This window comes from Venustampulla echinocandica, assembly GCF_003357145.1.
Source record: "Venustampulla echinocandica strain BP 5553 chromosome Unknown scaffold_5, whole genome shotgun sequence".
Lineage (NCBI taxonomy): Eukaryota > Fungi > Ascomycota > Leotiomycetes > Helotiales > Pleuroascaceae > Venustampulla > Venustampulla echinocandica.
In genome coordinates, this window is record NW_022474210.1 from 558,200 (window position 1) to 570,335 (window position 12,136).

The window sequence follows — 12,136 nt, forward strand, 5'->3', positions numbered from 1 at the left end:
CGGACTTCCCTCTGCGCCCAACCCCTGTCTTGAATGATGGCCTCCCAACTCTCCTCTCCTTAGGCAATTCTAAGAATAAATAACTGTATGGGCACGCTATATATGTACCCACAAGCTTGTTACGTATTCCTACTCTCTCTTTTTCTTTCGCCTTCTCCCTTCCTCTCGACAAATACATAGTGTGCGAGCCCTCTCGGAGGTGAGGACATGCCATTCATTCCCCGGTACTTTTTAAAACGCCTTCCCGTCTAAAGTTGATATCCCTTAAGTCTGAGTATTCGCCTAGTGAGCGTCTGTCCGACCATATGCCAGGTATGACCAAGAGACGAAAGGCGATCCGTTTAAAACGAGAGTGTGCTCCACAAGGAGAGTGCCAGAAAAAGCGAAATAACCTTTTCTTCCTGAACCTTGTTGAAAGATGGATGCACTCCCTCATGAAGTCCCTGTGCTGGCCCATTGCTGCTGTGGCCCAAGGTAGTGCCCATGGCCGAGGCTTGCGTTACCTATTTGCCACATGCTGTCCTTCAAACTTGAACTGTCCACTGCAGTATAGCTGCTCATTGGTCGATCATAAAAGACAGGTGGAATGGGATTGGGTAGTGACTTTTGGAGTGCGTCATTATGAGACGACTGGTTGCTATCCCGGAAGTTCCCGTACAAGCCTTGAGAAGCATAGCTAGAATCGCTGCTAAATTTTGAAGGCAACGAAGACGAGGATGCGACCGAGAGGCCAGAATCGACTGAGTTGGTCTCATCAAAGATTGATGCCCTGCGCAGGCTGTTTGTGTTGAAACTTGAAACTTGGCTGCGGCCCGAGTCAGAGCCAATATTGACCATTGGATCGTACCGTGGTTGTTTGTAGCTATTGAGACCATAGCTATCAGTTTTAGGCGCTGAATATATCCCGGACACGGGAATAAATTGCCCATCATAGGTGTTGCCTGCCGGGATTGTTGGGAGGCCGTCATAAGTAACGGCATTGGCACCAAGACCATAACTACCATACAGGCTGGAGGCCCCATATGAAATAGGTGGAATAGGTAGCTGCATATCTCGGCTGGATATGCTTTGGTTCGTCATCTCGTAGCCATTGCGGAGATGAGTATAGGTATTGCAGAGAGCTCGACCTTCCATTCGATCCATAGGATCCACCTCATTGATTGGCGTCCGGAAGTTCTGTTTGGCAACGAGGTCGTGACGAGGGGTGATGTGTTGGAACCTAGGGTCTTTGGCGGGGGTGGTAAATCTATTGCTCATAACATCGGCAACGGTGTAGTATGAAACTAAATGGTGGGACACCCCCCCAACTACCACACTTACGGTCTTTTTAACAAGACCATCCTCTTTAAAGCCGTAGGAGTCCACAAGGGAGCCTATCAAAGCTCGCTCAGTATCCCTATCTAGGGCACTCGACGACGATAAGTCCATAGTAGAGGTGGAGGTAGTGGTGTCAAGAGGACGACTGGCATAGCCGGTGGCATAACCACTGTCAGTGTCGGTGTTGGTACACCCTCCATGTAGCTCTTGGGATTTGCTCAAGACAGGAGACCTTCGGTCACGCTTCATGGCTCGTTTCTTCTCGCCCGGGGGAAAGGGACGTTCGAGTTCCCGGTAAACAAGGAAGTTCCCCAGAATACGACTAGGGCTCCAGGGCACACCGTCGGTCCACCGCTTGATTCCGGATGAGTGTTCCTCGTATATGAACACATTACCGCTCTTAATCAGACTTGGACGTTCACGATCGTGAGGGCGACGGGGGACATGGTTGAGGGTTCCGTTGAGGCAAGCTTCGAACAATAGAAGGGCGTCATGCGTGGAGGCAATGTGCCCGAAGAATGTAGGAGAAAGAGGTGAAGCGGACGGCATATTTGGAGTCGAAGAACTGCGTGCCTGCTATGGTGTTGCAGGGGACGACGAGCAGAAGCGGCGGGAGGATCTGCCTGCAGTAACAGGTATATTTGACAAGTGGTTTCGACGGAAAGCAGACTTGGCGAGCGCGTTGTAGGTTGATAGAAGGGTGAGCGTAGACCGAAGATAAAGAGATTGGAAGCTCCCGCCAAGATGGCAAGGCGTTGAATGTGCGAGGGCGTGGATGCGTTGATAGCATAGGCCTCCCAGCTCTGTTGCGACAACGAGGTTGGAGACTGTCCGAGGGAGAGGAAACTCGATGGTTGTCTGAACCGTAGAATTAAGGCCAGAGAAGATGCTACTTCTTACACTCCAGATCCAAAACGGAAGGAGGCAGGAGATGCTTGGGCAGGCGCAATTGAATCGATCGCGAGACGCAGTTTCCGTGTGTTGGGAGTGAGGATAACCTAGTATTTTCTCGTCCACACTTCCGTTCTTAGAGGGTTCGGCTTCCTCAATGCAACCCACAGCTCGTGGTCTGCACCGTATTTGGACGATATCCAGAAGGGGAAGACTCGCGTAACCCGACAACGCGGGAGATGTACGGAAGTGGAATCTTGTCAATGGTTGCAATGCAGAAGAGGAAGTTGGCGGGGCACAAGAAGAAGTATGGTGTTGTCTAAATAAGGTGACCGACCATTTGCGCTACCAGCGATCGAAAAGGCGACGCCGCGTTCGCAAGCGGCGGGCTTCCAAAGAAGTCTCAAACGGCTTAAAGAGCTTAGCGGTGGCCGTGATTCTCTTGGGCGATTCTTGGATATACTGGGAAGAGCCGTTCCTTAAGCCGTTAGTTAGATAAAAGCTTGGAGTAGACCAAGTTCGCAAGGTGGAAGGGAAAGAGGAAGAAGAGAGGAGATAGGGAGCCATTTTGGCTGGTGGAGTTCAGTGATCATGGTGGACCAGCTCGCTGGGACTTGGGGAGACGGTGGGAATTCCAGATTTGAGGGGGACCGTACAGAGAATAATTACTACAAGCAGTGGGTAATGCTCTTCCCTTGCGGGATGCTGTGAGGAACCTTGACTCGCGAATCGGAATCTGGCTTGTTGTTGGAATATGGCGTTGTGGCGCACCAGAGCGATGATCTATGGGCGATGGCTGACGGGTGATGGCCGGTTCGTGCTGGATATCAGACGGAGGGGCGTGGACACGGTCCACAGAGAGGCCGCTTTCTCGATCCGTGAACTGCACAGTACTCAATAACAAGGGCAAGGATCAAATAAAAACCCCACATGCTACGCTGCTGAGTCCTATACTCGTATAGTCCCACGACTGGAGGAGTATCATGGGGGAGAACGAGCAGAAAACTGGGAGGCATCGGGCACCTCCGCCTCCTTACCAAGTCCTTATGGGCTGAACGCATCTGCCATCCACGAACAATCATTGGCCACTTGCCTATATGGCGCTTGCCCAGAGCAAAGTTATACGGGGAGCCCGGCACGAAAGATCATGAAGCTCAAGCAACGCCAGTCTCCCTAGTCTCAGCCGCGCACAGGTATCCGCACAGGTATCCGCACGCGGATGCGGTGCGGATCTAGATGTAGATGTTGATAGCACTACCATCTACCTCGGCAGGGCTGCAGTAGGGAGACCTCGTCTACCTAGTCGACCTAGTGGCTTGCGTGGATTGATAATATCGGGTACCGAATTCTAGAATCTGGACGCTTGTCTCGGACGAACAGTACTCGTAGCAACATCAGAGGTCCAACTCCTTAGGGCAATCGGGTACTAGGATCTGGACTTGTCTGCGCATGGACGCTGCGCCGCTGAGACATGGGGTTCAGTGGACTTTCTCCGGCCCCATTGGCCGCCATCGACCGCCACCGACCGCCATCGACCTACTCTTGCTAGGCTTGGATCGTGGGGTACAGTAGCGGAACTGTGGGTTTTGCATTCCGACCGTCATATGATTTTAGAGAGGATAACGGCGGTACTACCGTAGATCGTTGCTCATCTGCAACGAATAGGGAGCTGAAGCCAGGTGGGCTTAAGCCGCTATGATTGTGACCAGCCTGGATCCCCCACTTGCCGAGGATGAACCTTGCCATGAAGATAAAAACGGGCTTGTAAATCTTGGAGGGAAATCGCACAGCAGAGGATGGGGGAGTAGATTGCTCGATTTGGTAAGTCAGGTATGCTGTTGCCTCGAGAAGACACACTGGGATTCAATCAAAGCTGACGCGGTTGAGCTCGGATTGTCCTTGGATAATAGCACGTTTTGTTGTTCGAGCATCCAGTGGTTGCGAGAGCACGTAGCTATTGCACGAGAGCTGGAGGTTAGTACTGTCAGCACTGTCAGAGATCACAGAGTGGCGCTCGCCGGGATGATAAGCTCGCGTAGCTGTTGCAAGGAGCGTACAATATTTGGAATATAGTACGTAGTATGCCTCGACGACATGGGGCGCACCTTTGCAGGTTAGTTCGCATAGTTAGAAGGTTGCATTGTCTTATCTCAGCAGATATTATATCATGCCGACTAGTTTCCGTAGAGAACGTCAGAGTGCAGAAGGCGAGACTCGATCGCTTGACGTTTGAAGGCACACTCAATATTCAGACATGTCATGAAAGATCTCCATGTGCGATAGTCACTAAAACTGTTGAGTGCAGAGCAGGCTCAACGTATGTTGCGGTCCGACTCGGAGGCCAAGAAATGACTTCCCTCCCTCGGAAAATTGGCCAGACAGTCCTCGTGTGACATTAACTCGGAGGTCCCGGAAGCATCTTATCTGAGAATCCTGATAATGCGTCGCGGCTTCGTTTCTAGAACTGCACATCTATACCCTGAGGGGCACTGCCATTGGGCTGTGACAGGTATTGCCGGAAGCCTCCCGAACGTGATTATCATATGGAAACGGCCGGAAAGGGATTGGTCGCTATTTGACTGTCTCTCAAGATACGACCTCTCTTGAAAATATGGACCAGGACATTAAGAATATATGGAAGCGCACCATGAATTTGAGCCCTCCCATGACAAGCAGGGTCATGAAACTTTGTTGGAAAGGAACGAACCCAGTTGCTTTGGCAGGTCCTGGCCTCATTGTCGGCTCAGGAGAAAGCTTCCGGCATGCAGATTAACTTCCCTTGACAGCGCTTTGTTTGATATTCTAGTTTGACATATTTCCCCCTGTCGTTCCAGACGAGGTTTTCCATGAGGGTTTGAGTATTTTCGTTGCCTCTGTTTCTGGATTCGATGGCGTGCCAAATGCGTTTCCTCAGGCGGGCGTGGCCAACGTGTGAGCAGAGGTATCGGTCACGTCATGTCATAGATAGCCTGAGAACGGCATCATCATTATGAAAACGGACAGGAAAACGCCATGGGAGAAGGCCCAAGAGTCATGCTACGTACTGCACGTCGAACGCCCTGCTTTCAGCGCAAGCTGATGGTGCATGTCTTGTATGAGGTACCTTACATGCCGTAGGTACTTTCGGAGAAGCATGCGCCTGCATTGTGCCTTGCTTGCTGTACGGCGCCAGCAGCCAGCCAGTCGTGGATTTTTCTCGCCCCAAGTCAAGCTATGTCGTACAACACTGGAATGCCAGCTCCACGGTCGCTGTCCGTAGATTGGCCTATCGAAGCGCCAACCTATGTGTCACGCTGGAGTGCAGGCGCTCGATTGGCCCTCATCCGTTGCTCCGCGCAAGTCTGATGTCGGGCTTGCCACCGGGCGATAGGTAGTCGACCTTGGCCCGGGTTGGGAGCCAACTCCCTCGGTCGTCGTCCATATTGCTCACCCGACTCCGGCACCGGGAGACTGTTTGCAAAATGGATTCCGAATCACCCCAGAGGGCTCCTCTCCAGGCCCAGAAGGTTGACCGGGGAGATGCTGCTGGCTAAAGTATTGCGTGCTAGAGGAGTTGCAAGACATCGAGCGAGACCTTTCTAGGGCATACGAGGCGGATAACCTAATGTGGATGACTCGAAACTCTGATATATTATTCTGAAGAATAACAGCTGCTTTCCAACACGCTGGACGCGAGCGGCCACGGAGTTGAGTCGATCGTCGGAAGCCGGAGGCCGTCTTCATCGGTGTCTCCCCCGGTCGTTGGGCGTCAAGGCTGCACTGAGATCATACAAGCCAGGGCCTAGAGCGCATTCCATATTATTAATATGATTCATCGCTGTGTTTTGTTGGTTTCGAGAATTTGAAGGATAACGAAATGTGGAGAGATGAGTGATGAGAGAGATGTTTGCGAACCCAAATAAATCGGATGAATGCGAAGGTTTCTCTGCGGGCAATCTTCGGAGTTATTAAGCGGACCCCTATTCTGGCTTATTATCCTACCTCCCTAGGTACTCTGAAGAAGCGTAGGTAGGTAAGCTGGTATGACGGCTCATATATTGTTGAATCAGGTGTTAATCTTGCTATGCATTGTCACCTCTCTCGCCTCCATCGTTGTTCTCTTCTTCCTTCTCTCCTGTCCCTTGGTATTTCCTCAACTAGTGTTGCTACATATTCCCATCTTTTCTATTCACCCACCATTTTCTCTTCCTCTCCTCCCTGTTTCCGTTCGAAGTGCTCAAAAATACAAGAACCGGAAGATGATGTCTTTATGTCGCCTATGGCCTAGTTGGAAAACATGTAATCCTCATTGACAAAGAGTTCCTGCTTCAACTTCTCTTTTCATTTGTTGTTTTATCACCTCGTTCTCCCTCTCTGGCGAAACGCAGAATTCACGGAGGACGGTAACTCATTACGATATAACACAACCATTGTAACGAAAATTAAGAAAGGTAAAGATACCAAAGGTCTAACCGAGAGGGTCCCGTTCGTTGCTGTAGGAAATTATTCCCTAGATGGCAACCATCCTTGAGATGCCAATCGTCCCCTAGGTGACAACCACTCTTGCCCTGACAACCATCCTACCACCAAACATCTTGCCCACTAGTGATTAGGGAAGCTGGCACTTATTCGCTGCACGCCAACCGTGTTTGTTGCAGCGAAGTTGGAATTTTTAGACATGTTATATCAAATTTGTCGGTTGGACACTAGACCAGGTACTCGTCACCCCCATTCAAGTTGTGTCCAGATAGTCTGCTTCGGTTCTTCTTTAGTGCTTCTTGTCGAGTTATCTAAGCTGATTTGTACTATGCACCTGGAACCGAGTGCTTCTAGAGTTTGTTAATGGAAGTCCAAAACTAAATATACATGAACGACTTCTCTTATACAGGTGAGGAAAAGGGAAAGGATGGGTCTGTGAATTTAAATTCGAGGCCTACAAGCAAGTCTGTTGGGCCGCGAAATCTCTTGATAATCGTATCTAAGATATAGGGGCAGGATTGCCCAAAGTACCCGGACTGTGTCACTGTGCAATTATTATTGAGAACCGGATTCAATTCAAACACCGGGATGGACTATGTTGCATGTCAACAATCAGAGATTTGCCATTGCTCGCTAGTTGTTGCAAACGATTTTATGGAGAAAGAAACGCAATTGCTTTAGTGATATCTTCCCTTACCCCGGACTCCAAACTCCCCGAACTTCGTGACTGGGCCCCTCTCATCGCCTCCCAGTTTCTTTCCGTAACCTTCCCGCAGCAGTTGTAGGAGGTGGTTCAGGCCACGAAGACACAGCATCCTCCATCTCCTCCAAAAATGTCGTGCTATTATGCACACAAGTCCCACCCAATACTATTCTGACCCCAGGGGAGGAGGCATTAATCTGAGAGACGGTTTTCGCCTCCTCGAAAGTAACACCGCCCACTATAAATACAATGATGTCCTGAGGCTTGTCTCGAGTAGAGCCACCACCCTCGAGGAAAGGGTATTGTTGCTCGCGTAAACGCCCCTTGATGAGGTTTTGGAGTGTGAGCTCTAGTCGTGGGGAATGCTGTGTGTAGACATTTTCCACGCCCTTGAGTCCCTTAAAGCGATCTCGAGCTCCAGAAAATATCCCTGCCGACTCGAACATGTCGGAGATGCCGCCGGCAGACTGGGTTTGTTGGAGGGAGGAGTGGTAAATTAGAAGCTTTGCAACAAGATCAATTCGCCGTTGTGGAACATTCCCTGCCGCTCCCAGGAGATCCACTAACACGGCAAGTGCGTTTGATGGGTGCTTTTCATACCGCAAAGAGTAGAGGGCAACGAGCCTTAACTTTGAGTCAGCGGTAACGGTTGGTGATTGGAGAAGCCGTTGAACGTTCTGGTTTGTTGTCAACAAAATGAGCAGCAAGGGACAGTAGAGAGTCTTACCTTTAGATCACTAGCATGATTGTCGTTGCATGCCAGACTTTGTTCCACTTCACTAACTTCAAGGAGATTCTCTGATCCAACCATCCTGCTCAATTCTCCGACCAGAGTGACGTGCTTGCTCACATTGCCGGAAAGTTTTCGAAATTCCGGATATTCTTCGATGAAGCGTTTCATATCAGCAATAGACTCAATGTTGGAGCTGTTTTTGGTTTTTGACTGATATTGTTCGACATAGTCCTTGATATTGCCACCAAGATCTCCGAAATTGAGATACATATTCTTCTTAAAGAATGGATCTTGGTCTTGGGATAGGACTACCTCCTTTAACTCTGGCCGAATGTCTGGAACCTCACTCAAGTCCACTCGTCCGTTTTGGATGCCGAGAAGTTCGTGAACCATGGCCTGGTATGTCCATTGTGATAATAACGGCGTGATGGGGTCATCTCTTCGGTCCAATAATAGTAGTATCGGGGGTGTGTCGACTCTCCTGAAATCAAATAACTGTTCCTCCTGCGTGATGTGGTAACGAACCTCCGTTGCTAATTTCTTGGCCAAGAGACTGTTCTTCTCATAGCGTATAAGAGGCTTCTTCTTTAGAGACAGCAGTACCCCGATTAGTCCTTCGGTTGCGCGATGTAAAGCGTCGGTATTCCACATATCCGGACTGTTACTCCATATTCGCTGCTTTGGGAATCCAAGGTCTATCGAGAACAAATCCGGATTGACGACAATATAATCTGCAAAGCATTCCTGAACCGCCCTGACTACTTCGTGATCATCTGCTTCTGCCAAGCGCTCCAAAGAGGACTTCTTGGCCACGTTGCTGAAATATATGTTGTACTCGCCGTACTTTGGCTCTCGTAATTCGTCGATGAGGAACTGGATTGAATCTGCTGATGGTCGCACAAAGCATAGGCATTTTAGATGTCGCATCTTTTCACGGTTCTGATTGTCCAATCGATCGATGAGGTAGACTTCGTGATTTAGGAGGGCGGACTGGGTAATGGCCGTGGAAACGATCGATACAGTCTCGCTGTCCAGTAGGAGGATCTTCATCTTCGCGGATGGTGTCCCCGAGGCGCTATCCCCAGCAGACACCATCTTCGAGATGTATCCCGCCACAGCCTGGACGACGTCCATCTTTGCTCTGCGTCCGAATGTTCAGCGGCGCAATTTGGTCAACGTCCGCCTGATGCGGTCATCTCCCCCTCTACGGTGCCCCTTGTGACAGCTGCCTCTCCCTCTCCAGCTCGGGGCGCTCCAGTCGTTCAGTGTGGATATAGACCTTTAACAGCAATCAGTATCGACAAAGATGTCTAGGACAGTGATTATGGAAGCTTCGCAAGGTGGAATTCGTATTGAGGCTTTTCGTTTGGGAGTGATCAGCTGTAATTCAAGGTGGAATAGGTACCGAGGAAGTACAGGGACAACAAGGAGACGCGGCGCGGCGGTCTCCCCAAAGCTGCAGCACGGACCAACACCGAGCAAGGCTGTCCTCAACAAGAAAACAGATTCCCCTCCAACGTTCTTGTCCGCGACACAGCATGTGCCTAGCTACCTAGGTGTATATTAATCTCGCAGGATCAATCTCGCAGATGGAGACACGATAGTATTCTCGACAACCAAATATCTAAAGCATCACCATGTTGCCATACATTAACATCCGTAGGGCCTACTCAATCCAATCTTTCCATAGCCTCATCTGACGTCAATAGCATTCCAGTATGTTGCTGGCATTATAGGAGCGTCACCAGACGAGCGTATGGTTTCCTATTTCTTGTCCTCCTCGTGAATGTCTGTCTGTACCTGTTTGCTATAGACTAACATAGATTCTAGTTAAGCTCATTACCTCCTTTCTCCTCTCCTACCCACTTGCTGCCTTGCTCAAACGAGTACCCGATGCAAAGCCAGCTCTGAAGAATCTGTTCATAATTGGGTCAGTCAAGATATAAATTTTAAGACGCAAGAAGTGCCTTCTGACCTCTCTTAGGGTCTCAATATTCTACCTAGTCGGCCTTTTCGACCTATGGGACGGGTGTCGGACACTGGCAGTAAGCTCAATAGCAGTTTACTGCATCGCCAAAAATGTACAAGGACCGTTCATGCCATGGATTGGCTTCGTATTCTGCATGCTACATCTATCGGTCAACCAACTGGCGAGACAATTCGCCAACTCTCCTAGCACTGTCGACATCACCGGTGCTCAAATGATCCTCGTCATAAAGCTCACATCGTTTTGTTGGAACGTGGCAGATGGACGACTTCCCGAGAAGGACCTTTCCGCTTATCAGAAGGAGAGAGCTATCAAGGAACTGCCGAGTCTGCTAGATTTCGCGGGTTATATTTTATTCTTCCCGTCGCTTTTCGCAGGCCCAGCCTTCGATTATGTTGATTACAAGCGTTGGATCGAGACGACAATGTTTGAAGTCCCACCAGGGACAGATCCTTCGAAAAAGCCGCCCACACGCAAGAAGAGAAAAATCCCTCGAAGCGGACGGCCCGCATCCTGGAAAGCGGCCACGGGGCTCTTCTGGATCTTTTTGTTCCTCCAACTTTCCGGATGGTACTCGAAGGATTTACTACTGAGCGAGGAGGCTCCGCCTTATGGACTTTTGCACCGGATATGGATTCTCCACATGACCATATTTACCGTTCGACTCAAGTACTATGGTGTATGGGCTTTGACCGAGGGAGCCTGTATCCTCTCTGGTCTTGGATATAAAGGGATTGATCCTGCAACCGGGAAAGTCAGCTGGGACAGACTGTGCAATGTAAACCCCTGGGGTGTAGAGACTGCCCAGAATTCTCGAGCCTATCTAGGGAACTGGAACATGAACACGAATAATTGGCTTCGCAACTACATATACCTTCGCGTTACGCCTCGAGGGAAGAAGCCTGGTTTCAGAGCTAGCATGGCTACATTCGTTACCAGTGCCTTCTGGCACGGATTCTACCCAGGCTACTACCTAGCCTTTGTCCTTGCCAGCTTCGTGCAAACCGCAGCTAAGAGTACGTTTCTGTCCCTGATCTATCATACCCTTTCCCTTTACTAATTCACATATCCAGACTGCCGCCGCTACCTGCGACCTTTCTTCCTCGACCCCAAAACCTCCAACCCAACCCCCAACAAAATCTACTACGACATCGCGTCCTGGTTCATAACGCAAGCAGCGTTCACATTCGTAACCGCGCCATTTATCCTCCTCACGCTCCCAGACTCACTGCTCGTATGGACACGCGTGTATTTCTACGGCGTCATCGGCACCGCTGCCGTCACGGCATTCTTTAGCTCGCCCGGCAAAGACCTCCTAATCAAGAAACATCTACTCAGGACCGGAGCAGCAGAAGATGGTAAACTCGAGAAGGCCGCTAGCCAAGATAGCGAGGACAAAGAGCCACTTCTCGGCCTGCCAGGCCAACCACAGGAGGATCTCGAGGAATTAGTTGGCGAAGTAAGGGCCGAGCTCGAAGCGAGACAGAGGAGGGGGAGTTTGAAGACAGGGTTAAGAGACTCGGTGGTTGGTAAGGCGGGGATGCCTGCCTGAGCAATTTGACTTCGTGTTGACGACTCATTTACGGCCAAGGAAGACGCCGAAGCATCTTCCATTCACAGCATGATATGGATCACCACCCGAAGGAAATCAATAAAACTCAGCCGCTCTTCCCATATCTTCCCCATAGCTACCAGCTAGCAGGACCAATGGAATCCAATAAAATCATAATCGCAACCCAAGACCTCCCCGCTTCCCGGTAACTAGGTAGATATCTATTTACATATCTAAAATAAAACTACTAGCGCACCATCCCCAGAACCAATACTCCCTACCCACCTCGTGTTTTTTGCATGAACTGTATTTAAACTCATTAATGATGTGCCTCTCTTTCTAAAATCCGGTACCGAGGCCACTGCCACCCCTGTAAAGTAATATTTGTACATTTGATAAACCCATGTAGATTGGAGGGGTTGTTACCACGCCGCGACCCTGGAGCTGGTAGGTAGGATTTCGCTGCTAAAAATACGTCGTGGGTAGGTAGGGGGG

At 50.0% G+C, this 12,136-nt stretch overlaps 3 protein-coding genes across 3 annotated transcripts; 1 reads left to right on the forward strand and 2 right to left on the reverse strand.

The window, feature by feature from the left end:
- Positions 1-432: 432 nt before the first annotated feature.
- On the reverse strand, positions 433-1,866 carry BP5553_07100 (Uncharacterized protein; the record flags this gene model as incomplete). Its single annotated transcript, XM_032015723.1, has 1 exon — positions 433-1,866. One exon carries the CDS (start codon positions 1,864-1,866, stop codon positions 433-435), a length of 1,434 nt encoding a protein of 477 aa, XP_031867992.1.
- Positions 1,867-7,404: 5,538 nt separating this feature from the next.
- On the reverse strand, positions 7,405-9,236 carry BP5553_07101 (putative vacuolar protein sorting protein VpsB; the record flags this gene model as incomplete). The annotated part of the gene is made up of 2 exons (XM_032015724.1): positions 7,405-8,046; positions 8,097-9,236. The coding sequence occupies 2 exons, from the start codon at positions 9,234-9,236 to the stop codon at positions 7,405-7,407; spliced, it is 1,782 nt and encodes a 593-aa protein (XP_031867993.1).
- A 503-nt stretch (positions 9,237-9,739) lies between these two features.
- BP5553_07102 (putative membrane-bound O-acyltransferase-containing protein 5) lies at positions 9,740-11,641 on the forward strand (the record flags this gene model as incomplete). Its single annotated transcript, XM_032015725.1, has 5 exons — positions 9,740-9,761; positions 9,812-9,856; positions 9,933-10,032; positions 10,087-11,105; positions 11,163-11,641. The coding sequence occupies 5 exons, from the start codon at positions 9,740-9,742 to the stop codon at positions 11,639-11,641; spliced, it is 1,665 nt and encodes a 554-aa protein (XP_031867994.1).
- Positions 11,642-12,136: the final 495 nt, after the last annotated feature.